General features: G+C 42.9%; 1 protein-coding gene across 9 annotated transcripts in view; it reads left to right on the top strand.

Annotated features, from left to right (window-relative positions):
- CAMTA1 (calmodulin binding transcription activator 1) overlaps window positions 1-17,826 on the top strand; it is an 877,916-nt gene that overhangs the window by 712,252 nt on the left and 147,838 nt on the right. For all 9 annotated transcript variants that reach the window (XM_034753730.1, XM_034753728.1, XM_034753726.1 and 6 more), the window contains exon 5: window positions 7,574-7,727. In XM_034753730.1, coding sequence (XP_034609621.1) covers window positions 7,574-7,727 — 154 coding nt within the window. The remainder of the gene's footprint in view (window positions 1-7,573; window positions 7,728-17,826) is intronic.

The raw sequence follows: 17,826 nt of genomic DNA, 5'->3' as shown, positions 1-17,826 counted from the left end.
ATAGATTTCTTCTTGTCTCTCTTGGCTTCCCTTATCAATTTTCTACAATTCTGAACTTCTGACTTATATGCATTACTATAAACTTCCCTTTTTTTCCATTTGTTATATTTTATTTTTGTATAGCTGCCGTCACTTCCTCTGTGAACCAGGTCAGGTTTTTAACCAATATGGTCGTTTTCTTTGATTATGGCTTTTGGGGCTTCTAGTAAAGTGTTCTTAAACAATTCCCAGTTATCATTCACATGTTTCTGATTAATTTATTACTTCTAGCTGATTTGGCTCATAATTGTTTTCAGCTTTATGAAATTGGCCCTTTTAAAGCACCAAATATATATAGTGATTTGGACTTTATTCTGTTTGCACGTTATAAATGATCATTTGTACCTAAGCTACCACTAACTTTTCATTCTGTGGTCAGTTCCTCTTTTTCTGTGAATATATAATCCCCCCTTGTTGGTTGCAACATTTTTTTCAGTTAGGAAATTGTCATTTATAATCTTTAGAAATTCTAAGGATGTGTTAGTACTGGCTGCATGACACCTCCAAAACATGTCCCTCAAACTGAAGTCCCCCATGTTCACACAGCTTTTTACCTACACATTATAGATAGGTGCATAAAGAATCAGTCAACCTGTTTCCAAGTGTGATTTGAAGGTGTGCAGCAGACACCAGCTAATGCTCCATCTTGTGCTTTATCTGTTAGGACATTGCCTGAGCATGTCTGAGCAATATTTTTATACTCCTCACTGGTCATTTGTCCAAGCTTCAACTTCTTGTAAGCTTCTTTTTTGTGTTTAAGATCAGCAAGGATTTCACTGTTAAGCCAAGCTGGTCACCTGCCATATTTACTATTCTTTCTACATATCAGGATGGTTTGTTCCTGCAACCTCAATAAGGATTCTTTAAAATACAGCTCTCCTGGACTCCTTTCCCCGTCATGTTATTCTCCTGGTGGATCCTGCCCGTCAGTTCCCTGAGGGAGTCAAAGTGCTTTTCTGAAGTCCAGGGTCCGTATTCTGCTGCTCTCCTTTCTTCCTTGTGTCAGGATCGTGAACTCGACCATCTCATGGTCACTACTTCCCAGGTTCCCATCCACATTTGCTTCCCCTACTAATTCTTCCCTGTTTGTGAGCAGCAGGTCAAGAAGAGCTCCGCCCCTAGTTGGTTCCTCCAGCACTTGCACCTGGAAATTGTCCCCTACACTTTCCAAAAACTTCCTGGATTGTCTGTGCACTGCTGTATTGCTCTCCCAGCAGATATCGGCGTGATTGAAGTCCCCTATAAGAACCAGGGCCTGCAATCTAGTAACTTCCGTTAGTTGCTGGAAGAAAGCCTCGTCCACCTCCATCCTCCTGGTCTGGTAGTCTATAGCAGACTCCAACCACAACATCACCCTTGTTGCTCACACTTCTAAACTTAATCCATGTAAATTTAATGTCCTTTGATTCCTTGATGGATTTTTATCCTCAGTATTTGATCCTGTGCTAAATGAGTGCTCCTATCTTTCCCTCTTTTTATCCTCCCCTTTTGTTATTACTTTAATGCCCTCCTAACTTCTCTAGCCAACCTCTCCCCAAGGAGATTGGTTCCCCTTCTGCTGAGGTGGAGGCCATCCAAACTATACAGCCCCATTTCCTCAGGGAAGGTGGACCAATGACCAACAAAACCAAAACCCTCCACAACACACCACTTACCTAGCCAGCAATTCATTTCCAGATCTTCTATCTTCCTTCACTCAGGGGACAGGAAGGATCGCCTAGATTGCTTGGACATTATTATTCTTCAACACACTTGCGATTTCCCTGAATTTATCTATTACCTGTGAGATATGAACCATTACCAATAGATGCTTGTGGCTTAACAGTTGTTCTGCCACTTGGATTTTGGGTGGGTTTGTTCCTTGTAGTTTCAGGAGCTTTGGGTGAGGATTTGATTAGCTGCTGAGGTTTAATTTTTGTAATTCTCTTTTGTTGTTGTTGTTGTTTTCCCCCTCAAACATGAGTGTCTTAAAGGGTTAATTCTAGCCTAGCTGGATTTTAGGCCAGTAGAATTCTCCCCACTTGGATGCAAGCTTGTCAGAGGAGACCTCTCTAGCTCCACTACGGCATTCGTTTCAGAAGAGGGGTGAATTCGCCATAGGCATGAAATAAACATGGTACTTTATGTTCAGCTGAAGTTGCTGTATGTTAAGCAGATTGTAGGTGGCTTGTGTTAGCTGCCATTGGCCCATGACTCTCTCTCCACCTCCAGCTGTCTAAGATCTGAACACATAAAACACTCACTGAGATTGCTACGCTTTATTGTTCAAAGGGATTTTATTTTCTCAAATCCCAAGTCTCTTGTAATTATGAAAACTAAATCATGCTAAACCAATACATTCTTCAGCATTTTCTGCTAACGTCACTCATTACGCAGCCTCAGATGTGCTGTTTCCCTGGCAAGTCAGCTAACCACCCACATAATCCGGATCCAAAGTGGAACAGGTTCAAGCGGGACTGACACATGGCTCTTCTGTGCCTCTGGTAGGATGCTGCTGCTAGTAGTGAGCTGAGGAATTAGAGCAAATATTTTCAGTATTGCTGCAGACAATAAAAATGCCATGGCACCGTTCAGAAAGAAAACAGGAAGCTTAGTTTGGATGGTAGCTGGCGCTGTCTTATCCCTTCTTTGTAGACAGAATCCAAATTTTCAAAAGAAATGTGAATATAAACTTAAAGAAGGGGAAAATATGGTTGTTCCTATCAATTCCTTTAGCTAGGGGTAATTGATTCATAGATTCATAGATTCTAGGCCTGGAAGGGACCTCGAGAGGTCATTGAGTCCAGTCCCCTGCCCTCATGGCAGGACCAAATATGTTAATCCATGACTAAGAGGATTAATGATGGAACATGGGCTGTGGTGTCTTCAGTATAGTGTTGATGCCCAGTTTCATATCACCATCTCATCCATTGGTTGGGATAGCTGAATGATTCACTCAGTGCATGAAATGGGGCTTGGGGGAGGATTATCTGATCAAGACTCAACCCAGACAAGTCTGATAAAACTTGCAGGTTGAGGAAGCAAGTGGAGGAAATAGCCTGGACTTCACTGGGGAAGTATTCCATGGCAAGTGTTCACAAGCTGAGGCTCTCATTGGCTCTCGTGGTGTTTCTGGATATCCTGGTAGCACCCGTGGCTAAAAGTTGTCTTCCTCCCTCTGTGCTTGGCAGGAAGAGTGGATCCTTAACTTAGGAAGCACATTACACCTGGTCTCTGAAGTCTACTCTGGCTACCAGTTCATTTCCAGGTGTGTGTTTGTCTCTAAAACCCCAAATGGTTTGGGCTCTAGCTGTCTAAGAGATGCCCCTTCTTGTGGGATGCTGCACCAGTTGAGATTAGCTGGGACCACCTGAGCTGACACTTCCTTGGTTTAGCCATGAAAGGAGCAGGAGGGATCATGTTCTCCATGAAGGGAGCATGACTCGCTCTCCCCACCGTTTGGTCTGTCAGACCCCCAAGACTGCTGACCTTCCATCTGTTTTCTGGGACTTTGGAGAGAATTTGGTTTAGGAGGGCAGTGTGGTTATTGAGGTAGTTATTGATTACTGTTTATGGAAAGCCCAGATGGGTTAAACAGAGAAGAGTTTATCACTTATTATTAATTTATTTTGTAAGGTTGAGTTTTGTACGTGTGCCTTGATCAGTGAGTTAGGGCCATTTAAAACAATAAATAATAACTCTGAATGGTAATTGCATGTCTTGGGTGCTTTCTTCAGCACTTAGCTCTCCTTAAGCTGTATAAATTGGTGCTACCTAGCTTGTGGCTTGAGAGCTGTGTGTGGTTCACCAAGGCTTCCACATACAACTCCCATGGAGTCCTTTGGTTTGCTGGAAACTCCTCGCTCTGCGGGTGATACTGTGGTAGAGCAGCGATCACAGGACCGCATCTTACAATGCCTGCCACCCGGTGACCACACTTAACAAATGGATCAAGCCTGCCAGGGTGTGGGGGCAGTATCAGTGCCCAGTGAGGCTGCATGAGGATGCCACTCCACTATGACTTTGTGGATCCCAGCAGTTTCCATACAGTGACAGAGTGATTCTTCATCTCTTCGAGGCTGCGAGTCACCGAGAGAACTGCCTAGGTAAACATCTCATCCCTGTATCTCTCCTGACATCTGTGGTGTCCTGAGAGCTCCTTGTTTGTAGTTTGATTTTTGATAGATGGCTGACAATAGACTGAGACTCTCCTTCAGGAAACCCCGAATCCTATGGCCTGATTCTGATCTCACGGTCTGTGGGGAAGACAGTTGAGTTACAAAACCAGAGAAAGCAAGAACCAGGTCCATAGGCGCCTGATGGTGATTCATCTTTCATGGCAGGTTAATCTCCATCAAGAGCTGGTGGCACAGACTGAGATTCCTCTGTTCATTAGAAAGAAGATCCCACCACCGGATGCACAGTCCATTTTATTTGCATTCCTTTCAGTGGCACCTCCCAGCCCATTTGTCATTGGTTCAAAATGACGGGTTAGTCTGGTTGGTTGTATGACCATCAGAACAGTATATCTGAGGATCACTGACACTGTTATAACTATCACATACAGCTGATAGAGCAGCTCTCAATAGCTACTAAATGCCTAGGGAAAAACCAGTAAAACTTTCCATTGATAACTAACTGCTTAAAATTGCCTTCAAGTGATTTATGATAAAAATCACCTCAAAAGAGCCGGAAACCTTGAAATCAGCAGCTGGTTGGGCAGCAGGTCATTAAAGTACTACCCAGGTTTGTAGGCTGAGATGCTTGAATTCAGCAGATATTGGAATCCGTCACTATCTTCCTATCTAAAGAGACCTTTCTGCTCTTGTTCTGCAGGGCAGAGCTTTGGTGATAAAATCTTCACTGAATTATTGGCGTGTAGCTTGGATCCCAAAACACTAGTGTGCATTTATATCTTATCTACATTTCATCAGCTGTCCTAGTGCTTATCTGAAGGTCAGGGGCGGTCCTAGCTTTTTTGCCGCCCCAAGCACGGCAGGCAGGCTGCCTTCGGCACCATGCCTGCGGGAGGTCCCGTGGCTTTGGCATACCCGCCGCCGAATTGCCGCCGAATCCGCGGGACCTGCGGACCTCCCGCAGGCATGGCGCCGAAGGCTGCCTGACTGCCATCCTTGCAGGGACTGGCAGGGCGCCCCCCTCAGCTTGCCGCACCAGGCATGCGCTTGGAGCACTGGTGCCTGGAGCCGCCGCTGCTGAAGGTCCTCCAGTCATGAGGCGACTTGTCATTATTCTAAAAACAAGCCTACTTGACCCACATTCCAGCTTCCCAGAGTGCTCAACCTCAGCATGCTTCCAATAATCTCTGAAGCTGGAATTTTGTGAATTGCAGTGGTAGCTCGTGTGGCTGTCTTCACCACAGTGTCATTGCACCCCGCTGGATCCCTCTCATCTTGTGATGTGTCTGATTTCACTGGTACTTGATGCTTTAGTGGTGATGCTACATGGGGTGAATATCACAGAGAAACAACCTTTGCGTGCTGTGTAAATACAGATCACACATGACCCTTTCCTGACATTATGGCTTGATGTATGTGAATCTTGAGTCTAACAGCTGTGCCAATATATCTATGCCACCTAACAAAGTTACACACACAGAAACATAGACAGTAATCATGGATATGGCTTGTCATACACCAGCCAATAACTTGATAGAGACACAGCCTGTCAGCACACAGCTAGTGACGGAGGGTGAGATTTTTCAGAAGTGCTCAGCATTGACCTAAGTCTGCTCCTATTTAAGTCAATGGAAGTTTGACTATATAACACAAATTTTAAAGCATTTAAAAATTCGTCATTCCAAAACAAAAAATTGAAACATTTCATTCCAAAAATGTTGAAATGTCCCATTTTTCCTGTTTTTCTTCCCAAATGAAATTTTGCCAGAATTAGCTTAATTTCACAACGTGCTTCCATTTTAATGAAACCACATATTACGATGGGATATGATTCAGTCACAATTTCTCCCATCAGCTCTAAGCCTAGGTAGCACAAGAGATAGTAAACTACAGAGACTTTCACTGCTATGTCACTGGCTTCTATCTGGCACAGACAATTGGTGACTGAAAGTCATATTTTAACAGGGCTGTTCTCAGTGGCTGCATGAATTGCAGTAGTGACCTTAGTCCCAACTCTGTTGGACAGGTGGCATCCTTGTTTGCTGTCTCAGCAAAACGGCAGGAAATTAATAGTGCGATATCTTGAGCATCTGCAAGATATCACAAGCCTGCAAGATTCTTGCCCATCAGAGGGATGAGAGCTTATTTACTTCATGGTCCATTTTCAAGGCAGGTTCATTAGTAAATTGTCATTTTGGTACTGGAGTCTATTTGTTGCTCTCATTCTTTCTTCTCTATTCAGTAGGAAATTGACTCCCATTAGTACAGCCTTTGCAGACATGTGGCAGTTTGTGTTCCTGCTCCAATTTGGAGCTGGTCTCTAACAGCATTAATGAAACATTAGAGTTTTAATTAGACCATTATCCTATTTATTTTTATAAATAATTCCAAAGTAGTCATTAAAGTTTGTGAACTTAAGAGTAAATGACTTTAGGGAAAGAAATCAAGTTTTCAATCTTGTTATTATCTATTGTACAATCTCCCTGGGACATTGTGGGGAAACAACAACGGTTGTTTGTGTTGTTAAGATGATTCATTTACCCACATTGTAATAAACATTCTGTTAAGTTTCCTAGTTGGAAAGTCTGTGTCACTGCGGCAGAACTGCAGTGCATCAAAGAGGGGTTGCATTTTCTTTCTTTCCCTCAATTCCTATGGGAAGAATATGAGCTGAGAAAATGGATGGGGCATTAAACAAACCTGCAGGAGTGGGTACCCTGTAGTTGTTCAAAAAACTCCTAAACAAAAGCTCTGCAGAGTTGTTCTCTATTCCGATTCCAAATTTCTTCAGCTTGATCTTTTCATCACAAGCATGCAAGATTCTTCAAAAGGCAAGAAATTACAGGCCTGGCTGAAAGGAAGCTATGCTCAGGGGCACTGTTATATTGTCAGTTTCCTTGACTTTCTCCCTCCGTTTTCCTGCAAATTTACTGAAAGTGTGGCTCTTACTGATGTTCTCATGTATATTTCCATATATTTCAAATACTCTAATGTGAACCAGAACTGATCAAAGCATTTGATCGAGCACATGATTCATGTGCCTCTTAAACCAAAGCAAATTCTGTGGCAGTTGTGACTGGTGTTTGGAGGAGTCTGCGGTTGTTGATACTGTAGTGACTTGAAAAGGATTTGTACTAAGCAAACAAAGATAACAGTGAGACTGCAAGCAAAGGGACTCAGGAGGGAGGCTGCAGTGTGCAAAGAACTCTATCTCATGTGTTGTCATTTGCAACCTCTTATAGAATGGCTGTGGTCTCAGGGAATTAATGTACAAAATGGGAATGAATTCTGGCTTTTTTCTGAGATTGAATTTTGAATAAATAATAGAGTGACGATAAAGCTACCTACTCTCAAAGAGGGAAAGAAGACAGAAGTGGCCCCAGGTATTTATAATCTTTGTTCTCCTGTTCTCCCTATAGAACCCTGACATCGTATTGGTGCACTACCTGAATGTACCTGCCATAGAGGACTGTGGAAAACCATGTGGTCCCATCCTATGCTCAATAAACACAGACAAGAAGGAGTGGGCAAAATGGACGAAAGAGGAACTCATTGGACAGCTCAAACCGATGTGTGAGTACTTGAGGATTTCCAGCTGCACTGGGCAGAAGGGGGCTTGTTTTCTGTATGTTCCTGCAGAAACACCAAGTGTGGGAGCTGTTGCAGATAGTGATCTGGCTCGGCCTATTTAAATATCGAGCGTACTATACACATTACAGGATAAAGGACAATTTGGAGGCTATTTCCCCACGTTTAGATGTTTTATGTCCAGCTAGTCTGAGGCCTGGCTGGGCTTCCCTGGCTGGGCAGGTGCAGCTTGCGTCCACAGATTTTGTACCCATAAAATGAATTGGGGGCACTAATCTGAGCACTCACTCCTTGAACTACATGATCTGCAACCATGCTGAGATTTGGGCCTGCAGTTCAGTTATACAACTGGTGCCCACCTAAGGGAATGGCGCCCTTTTGATAACTTCCCCCGAGTTCTCCTTTGTAGTAACACTGTTTTGGTCCAAACTGCCTGGCCTGGGCACAGTGCCTTCTGATCAATCACAAAATAAACTTGGACACAAATTTAAAAAAATTGAGAGAAAGCAAGTCCCAGTGTCCTTGGAAACTTCAGAGTCTTTCCCATTTTGTGCTCCTCTAGGGAACTGCACTTTTGAAAGCCTGCTCCCTGGGCTGGGGTATTTTGGGATGCTTGCTTGAGGTATTTTGAGGAATAGGTTCAGGATGTTTCAAAGTGCAGTGTCTGTGCAGACCTCTGGTGTTCAGGCTTTTCCGGGCAGGGTCTATGTATGTCATAGATATTAACTTACAGTCTTGTGACCTCTCCATGACAAATCCTCTGTCCAAAGCACCCAGTCCCAACCCCTCTTACCATCTATCCCCACCTGATGAACCCTTCAGAAAGGCATCCCAGACCTTCCCAAAAGTATCTGGTCCTGTCCCCCTCTCCACACAGTTTATCCTAGATACAAAATTCACCCATTACCTTGCCTCCCTGCCCCTACCAACAGGGACCTAGTCGCTACCTCTGAACCCTTACAGTTCCCCTACTTTACAGGTGTCTTTCCCCAAGAACTACTCAGCATTTGAAGTGTTTTATATATATGATTGACGTGGATTGCTGTTGCATACAGATAGCTTTTATTGAACTGACTTTAATTTTATCAGCAAGGAGCCCCATGCAGAAGCATCTTTCAGGTGCAAATTTTCTGATGTAAACAGCTATTAAAATAAGAGAGATTCTCATTCTCTCAGTTATCTGCATTGAAAAATATTTGAGTCAAATTCCTTGGTGATTGAACTCTATTGATTTCAGCCCTATGACACTTGGGATGGGATGGACTTGTCCCATAATCTATTGCTCATCTCCATTGGAGACTTTGGTTTGAAACTAGTTTTGAGTTTGCAAGCTCCATTGTAGAATTCTGACATCTCTCCCTCTTGCCAGCTGAACAATAACTAGAAACAATTGTTTTGGGACGAGTGTCAGTAACTGTTTTTCAGACTTCTGCAAGCTAAGGAAAGAGCTGCTTAGGAGGCTTGCAGTGGTACAGAGAAGTGTGCCCTGCACACAGGCAGCTCCATGGAACCCTCTGCAGCACTGGAATTGCCCTGAAGTACAATATCTTCTTCAATGGCTGCAATTGAAAGGAAAGTGCCGTCAAGTAGAACCTGACATGTTTTTAACACGTGCTGTTGCTGTTTGCTGGTAACTAATGTTCACTGGAGTTGAGAGGTTCTGTCCTGTAAACATGGGCTGAGGGATATTTTCTAACCTGTCACTCTAACAAGTGGAGATTGAGTCACAGTCTGTGTACAGACCTCACTTGCAGGGCTGCAAGCCAGTTTCCTGTCCTGTACCGTTACTAATGACTGCAATGGATAGGAGTCTAGTGAAGGGACAGTAATACTCTGACAGCTTCCTGTGGGACGAAGGAGTTAGAGGGTACTCAGCAAAGACGGGATGGAGATCGATTTGGTGCTAGCACTGGGGAGTTCATTTTCAGGAGTTTGTGATGAGACTTTTAATTTTCTCTGAAATAAAATCTGGCAAAAGTTCTTAGCCCAAGTACAAAGTAATAATGATAATTTAGTAAATACTTTTCTGACTGCCCTTCATGTTCATCCATAAATTTGCCCTGTTATTGAATAAGAGAGTCCAGAGCTGGTAGATAAAGTGTGGGGATTGTCTTGGGAGACAGCGTGCTCTGGAGGGAAAAAGAGCACGAGAGTGCAGTCAGGAGGACTTGGGTTCGGATTCTGGCTCTGTGGCAGACGGTCTGTGTGGCCTCACAAAGTCACTTCACCAGTGGGGATAATGATAATCAGTGACGTCATGAGTGTAAAGCTCTGTAGGAACTAAGTGCCACACCACTGAATTCATTGAGTGAGCAGAGTGATCTATGTATTTGCAGGAGTGTGACTCTCACCTAAGTGGTCAGGTCAGATGGGTCCACTAGTCCAGTCCTCAGTGCCCTGCAGGAGGTAACCTGTAATACACTCTGCATAGATATAGCCAAGCTTGGCTGAAAAGCCCAGTATGAATAGGCTATAACTACTCACCGAGCAAACTGCTCTGCTCTGGCAGGCTGCTGTCCAAAGTCAGGAAGGGCACCATTTGAGCAATCAGGCTGAAAAACAGGGATGCTTTTTTTAGTGTCAGAATATTTTAACACCATTATCAGGAAACACTTGATTTGGAAAGACAGTACAGTACAGAATAGGCATAGAAGGTCAAATTCTGCTCTCCATTACTCTCATGTGAATCAGGAGTAACTCCATTGGCTTCAGGTAGACTCTTGATTCTCCTTGGTATTACAGAGCAAGCTCTGTCACTTCATGCAGATAATCTGTCTATCAAACAGTACCTCACACAGACAAATGTCTGAGTCATTCAGATTCAGCTGGAAATGTTTCTCTCTTTCCCATCGAGATCATAAATTTCTCCTTTCTCAATAATAGAACAGCAGAGGTTCTGTTTAGATTGTATCAGGACTAGACAGCCTAGGGACTAACTCAGCATCACTGAGGACTCTTCTTTTTCTTTAATTAAGCAAATTAAATACAGAAATCTATGGCAAGGGAACTGAGAGAGATCAGTTCTGTTTTTTCTTTTTTCTGGTTTGCGTCTTTTCAGCCCTGATTCACCCCTTTAGCAGGGTATTGCAGGGGTCTATGGATAAGTGTATGATAGTGAATACAATTAGCACTGCACTATATCTGTGATATACAATTTAAACTTCTCCTGCTAACATAGGTTACGATGTTTAATGTAGACTTGTGTTTTGTGTGTTCTGCAAACTCCTAAATGTAGAGAGATCAGGTCAGTGGGAATCCCAGCTACCATGGCACAATGCTCTTATCTTCAGATATTTATACTGATAAATTGTATGCTCTGTGCCACCCACAATACAAGCGTATTCCACAGGGTGCTGAAGCAGCTGTCACTTGAGAAGATTACATTGTGTCCCATTCTGAGGAGTATATGTCCCAATATACATATAAATGATTTGTTTGCAATCAGAAAGAGAAATTAGGTATAAGGTAGAACCATAGAGGAGAAAATGAATTCAACAACCATAGTACTGAAACTAAGCACTAATGTCTGACTCCGCAGGTACCCAGTCCACTATTTTTGATTCCTCCAATGGGGTGCTGATGACCTGACAGACCCAAAACAATCAGAGGGAAAATGTATGCTAAACGTGAAACAAAAGATGCAGATTTATGGCTTAGCCATCAGAGATATTCCTTCCTAGCGTAAGTGGCCACACAGTGATCTTATCTGGTCTGCATCATTATTGACTCTAGGATTGTGCAATTTCTTCATTACTTTCCAAACTCTGAGACCATTTTGTTACTGTGGGGAGGATAGGCAGGTGGGTTCTCAGCAATCCATATCAGGTGGGACACAGATCTCTGCAGTGCTTCAGCCCTGTACCTATGAGAATAGAGGCCAAAAAAGAATATGGGGGGAGGTTGTGAATGAGTGGCTTTGTCCCAGGTGCCCCCTCATGGCAGCCCTGCAAGTGGCCACTCACCTCCGTTCCCCAGTAACTCCATATGAGCTTATAGCCTAGTCCATAATCCATAGTTTATCAAAACAAGTGAAAAAGTCTATAACACAACAATCACAAAACATAGTCCATATCACACCCACCCACCCCCGTGCATGTAATCTTTAAAACCCAGCTTTGTTCTCACCATATCTGGACTCTTTCTCGGTCCTCCTCTGCCAGACGGCCACCCTGGGCCTTCCTTCTGGGATGCAGCTCCACTCTATCCAGCAGAACTCCCACAGCCTCTCTGCTAGGACCATCCTTGCCAGGGGAGAATCCATCACTCCCTCTGGCCTTCTCATGGTTCCTTTGGGGCCCAGCTCTCTGGCAAGAAGACATCAGTGGGTAAGCTGCCCCACAGCTGCTCTCTAGCTTAGAGTCAGCAGGCATCTCCTTCTGCTTCTCTCTGGCCTTCAGCCCTTTCCAGTCCTGGCTCTCTGGCTTGGGAATGTCAGCCAGCAAACCCCTCTTTTGGAGCCACCCTCTCACTCTGCCTTCAGCCCTCTCCCAGGAGCCACCTTCTCACTTTCGCACCTCTCCTTTCCTGCTCTTCCTGACTGAACCAGTCTGTTCTGACTTTCCTGGTCACTTTCGCACCAGGACTCTTACACCCCTCAGGTGCTGCCCCACTGTCTTAATTGGTCCAGCTAGGAGCACCTGGACTGGAACAGGAGAGTTGAGTCCAGTTTCATTTAATGGACCAGCTACCCTGTTACAGAGGTCATGGAAAGAAAAAGGCCCACAATGCCTTTAATAAGTTCCTGTATATGTCAGTACAATCACTCAATCTAGTGTGAGTGCCAGTCAGCCCATCTTACAGCTGCTGCTTCCTTTCATACTCCAAAGAGACAAGAATGTGGTAAGTTGCTCATTTGACCCAGTTCCTTCCCTTTCTTTGCTTTCTTTTCCTTAGTCTCTCAAAGCTAGCTGTAGAGGCCACAAATTACAGGATGGAAAGACTAGATATGCTAACAGAAGACTCCAGGAACTGATTAAATTGCACTGAAATTCAAGGTGTGGCTGAGATCAGACTAAAAACTTAATACCTAACAAGCAGGGAATGTGGCAGCCTGTTCAAAAATCTGCAGTGCATCAAGAAAATTATGTGAAAACTACGACAAACTAGCCATAAATCTAATAATACTTGGCTCTTTTATGTCTCAGGAGGGAAGAGTGAAGTTCTGCATGATTATTCAGTGTGTATGCATATACACGTCTCTGCTTATGGATGCACATCCTGGGAAACGCATCCTTGGAAATGTAGCTAAAATAAAAGCTTTTGATTCCGATCAGACTTGGAAAACATAGAGGGCCCAGCTAACTATGTTCAGGGAATGTAGAGGGGTACTTGTTGCCAAGACATCAGATTTGGCTCCAAAATTGAGCATGCCATGAAATTTTGATGCCAAACCCATTAACTTCATCACATTTTCACATAAATCATAGTCTTTCAAAGACTTCACAGTTTGATTTCCTGATGTTTCCAAATTCCTCTGCCCTAAAGCAGATTTGTCAGTGATTTAATCAAAATGTTGTGCATAGTATCAGTGGTGAAGTGAGAGTCTTAATTTGCAAGCAGTCACCTTTTTACCTGTTGCATAATGCAGATCTTATTGTTTTATTCCTTTGAAACTCAAGCTTCTATGATGAGCTTTGATTTTATTAAATCCCACATTTAAAACAGCTCTGTTCTGACAGAGCTTGGCTGCACTCGGAAGTCTGAAGTTTAATTACTGAGACTATGTACCATCTCCACAGGGATGTTTTGGGCAGGATTTTATAGTACCTGTAACTATGATTTTACTTCAGAGTTATGAAGTGAAATCACACTGGGGAGAACTCTCCTTCCTAAGAAAGAGGGCTGTTCCAGATCATAGACAAGTGGAAAAGGAACATTACAATTATGCTTGATGACTCTGTAATGAACATTAGATGGTTACCTGTTGGCCCTTTAATACTGAGCTCCATGTAGCTGACCCTGTTCAGCCCCTACCCCTATGGAGAAATCAGAGTGCATTAATGCAAACTAAAGCAGTCAATGCTACTGCAGCTAGAGGCCAGAAACCTGTCCTCTTGAGGGATATGTGCCGGGGGAGCTGCAAATAAAGTGGCAGATGGCTGCTGGGGAGGGAAGGAGAGAGGGTTAGAGAACATCAGCCAGAACAATGAACCATTTTCCCTGAAGTGCCCTGTGAGTCTCTTTGGGATGAGGATTTTGGCAGGAGGGTGTTCACTCAGGTTCAGTCTTTTTGTAATTGACTTGGTTCCTCTCTCTTCCCTGTGGTGACATTCCTACATTCAGTCAGGGCATCAGCAAGGACAAGAACTGGTGTTGCTTCGGTACACACAAACTCCCAGCCCTGGACTTCACATCAGCTGTCTGATTCCAGGGACACACTGTGACCTTGGCCACTGTTAAAAGATCCTTCTCGCTGGCCCCTTAACAATCCCTCTCTCAACAAAGAGCTCCATACAAAACTGCAGAAATGCTCCTCTCCTTGTTCTGCATCTGTGCTTGAATCTTAAGGTTATGGATGAAAAATGGCCCTTTCAGTACCACCCAGCAGCTCTGAGAGCTTTGTGGAAACATCATTAACTTGTTTTAATCTAGTTGGTCTGTGAACTAATCAAGAGATTGAAATTAACCCATCTGAACATCCATGAAGGGTAAATACTCGCTTGGAAATGCTCTGAGGATTTTATTTCCATTTAAATCTCCAACTGATTTCCCTTACTAAAATTACTGAGATGAGACTGTACACACTGAAATAATCAAGCTGACTTCAGTTTTTATTATTTGGGATCCCGGGCCTAGTTCTGATAGTTGAGTCATCTGCATTTGCAGCTGGACACTCATGTTAGCTCATGGTTGTTCAGTCAAACTGGATTATCCCTAGTGATGTGTTAGGTCTCATCCCAGTGACTGTCTCAGTATTTTCCTCTGGATTACATCACTTTGCAAAATCTCATTAAGATAAATGCAGGCAAGTTTGGTGGGGGTGGATCCACTATTCAAAAGCTTTAGATGGATGAATCCATCTAGAGTTAGGAGATCAGAAATACAGGTGCTGTTCATATCATTTAAAAATTCTGGTATTAAAACTGCAGTGAAATGTTAACATAGAAAATATAAGGACATATTCTAAACTATATACTAAAGTCATTTTATTGGTGATAACACACCTGTTGTATCTTAGAGATGGCAGAGTACAAGTTGGTCTCCTGAACTGAAAGTGTCATATAGAATGTTTTGCTTCTAAAGAGACCTGTTGGAATGAGACCCCTATAAGACATTTATACAGAATGAGAACTGATAATGTGTCAGGAGATTTCTCTGGGAGTTTTGTTTCTGAAACACCTGTAAGTCATTTCTGCATGTCTGTGATGAAGCCTGGCCCTCAACTTGGCATTGCCCTTAATTGTTTTCCTCTTGTGCCCTATTATCCTTGATTTGAGGATTTTCTGAACAGATCAGCAGATGTCCTTAGAGGCATCTGGTGCTACAGACAAAATACTGGGGGAGAATTCAACACAGCAGAACTCTGTATATATACACACCATATGATCAGCAAATCATGGGCCAGCTCAGCAGTGGGGGGTCTCTCCAAATTCTCCTCCCTTTTGGCTTCCCCTCTCTCTCAGCCAGCAAATCATGACCTGAAGGCTTGCAGCTGGTGATTTCTGCGTTCTGATCCTTGTTTCATGTCCACTATAACTAAGACCTAAAATGTGGTCTCTAAAATCAGATGTTTCTATCCCTTAGCTGACTATTGTGGTGATAATTAATAACAGCCTTCACACAGTCACCGCTGGAGAAACTGTAGGCTGTACATGGAGCTAGTGAAACTTTATTTCTTTGAGCATGAAAAGATCCCACTATTATACAATCAAACACACAAATATCGGACTCATCCCCACATGCACCCATTCTCTCTGGACATGCTCAGTTCTGGCTCTGTAAATGAAATACCCCAATGCTTTTGATAGTGACCTGAGACCCACCACAGGCTGTGCTGTCTGTGCTATCATATCTGTGTTGGGGCTTACAGACTGAGGGCCAGATCGTGGGACTACCAGTGTCAGAGTTGAATATTAAATAAAAAGCTTAAGTTAAATTCAGTTTCAAAACTAGATAATTCTGACAGCCAATGAGTATCTGTTTTCTGTGGACATCCATACAAAAGCCTGCTGGGGTATTCGCATTGCCTCTTGGTCACTACATTTTATGAGGATGCCATATTTAAAGAGCCACTGTCAAGTATTGGGCCGCAAATGTAGGCTTTCTTCAGTTGATCAAGAGGGTGGTCTTGCGGTTTTACAAAAATCTATACAAATAGAAATGTTTTCATGCTTAAAAACCCCAGATCTATTAAAATAGAGGCTGGGGGCATTTGAAACTTCCCCAGCTGCTGTGCTGGAAATCTGAAATGCAGCTACAAAAATTTCTGGAGAACCAGAAAGTGACCATAAACAGAAAGTAAAGTATCACAGAACTGATATTTTTGGTTGGCCTAAGTCTTACCTGTTATTGTAATTAAATTTGTATTGTTTTTTCATAAAAATACTTGTCGTTCTATTCCACATAGGTTCTTATGCAATCCTCATTCCTGTAGCATCTGAGCTCCTTCCAATAGTGTGACTAATATCTGTCACATGCTTGTTCTTTTATTCTCTCCCCGGGGGAGATGTATGCAGTGGAGTGTTTTATTTTGGAATATTTTTAATCTAATATAGATACGCATGAAGCTGTCTGTATAGGTTAGAGAAGGCAAGGCCAAAGACACGTTCCTTTTACTTGGAGCCGAAGATGAGGGCTGTGAACTCCTGAGGCAGTTCATTCCACAATCTGGGATCAGTCCCCAAGGAAGCTCTGTCTCATGCACTGACCAGCTTTATCCATATTGTAGAAAGTTCCCTTGTCCCAGAGGAGGGAAATCGGTGAGCACAGACTTCATCCCAGGGTTTTAGGCAATCAGTTAGCTATATTACAATGTAATAAACCTAATGTATAAAAGTGGGTGTTAATAATAATGAAGCAATACCACCAAGAACACTAGACCAAACAGTCCCCAAAACAGACAAATATTAGCCCAGTATCAGTTATTGCAAAGTCTTTTGGACATGGGTGCCAGTATTATTTCTTTAGTTTGAATATTGGCTATATTTGGAAAGAGTTTAAATTATTCCTGTTTCTTGTTAGCCTTGCATTCTGGATTGTGGACTGCTATTGAATACAGAGTGTTCCCCAGATGGTTTCCTAGATAATTCTAGCTACAGATGCTTATAAATTAGCTGTTGATTTGGATTATGTCCTGAGTTCATGATGGCTTCACTCAGTAAAACACAGATGGGACCTTTGAAAGAGCTGGTGGAATATATTCAATGTGTGGATGTTGGTGGTGTGAGGAATGGGCAGAGGGGGTGAGATATATAGATCTTGTGGTTCTTTCACTCTTCTTGTGTGTCCTCAACAGCTGAACAAGAAAGCCTGATGTTTTCAATGAAACACACTCTATATTAATAATATTTTAACAAACCTGTCTTCTGGCAGTATGTTGTTAAAAAGCATTGGCCACTGAAAATGTTATCAAAAAGTTATTGTCAAAAGAAAATCCACTAACACAATCTCTGACATTCTTCATTCAGTTCTGGTATTACCTAGGTACAATACCTCATTTGACAATTAGCTCACATTACTTCCCATGTGCCTGGTACTTACTGGACACTTACACATCCCGTGACTAATGAACAATTACTGTGTTGAGGAGTCTTGTTTTCTCTTAATTATTCAGGTCAAAGACCAAAACATCTATATCTATTGGGGGGGTTGGGATTTTTGTTCTTGAACTGTAATCTTGATGATTATAGAATATCATGAAGCAGAATCAACAACGGCTTTCATTTCCCATGAAAGCAAGGAGGAATTCATTTTCTAATCAGTTAGTGCCACCTGGTGGCCAGTGCCAAAAAATTTCCCATTGGCTGGAAAGAGCATTAGTGGGACATTGTGCTGTTTGGAAGCACTTTAAGGAAAGGCTCCCCAGAAGGTTTAATAAAACAGTGTGTGATAAATACCAAATGCCTAACTCTGCTCTGTTCGGCCA

This window comes from Trachemys scripta, chromosome 19 (genome assembly GCF_013100865.1).
Source record: "Trachemys scripta elegans isolate TJP31775 chromosome 19, CAS_Tse_1.0, whole genome shotgun sequence".
Lineage (NCBI taxonomy): Eukaryota > Metazoa > Chordata > Testudines > Emydidae > Trachemys > Trachemys scripta.
Note: the sequence above shows the minus strand (reverse complement) of the source record. Positions and strands in the feature narration are given on the sequence as shown.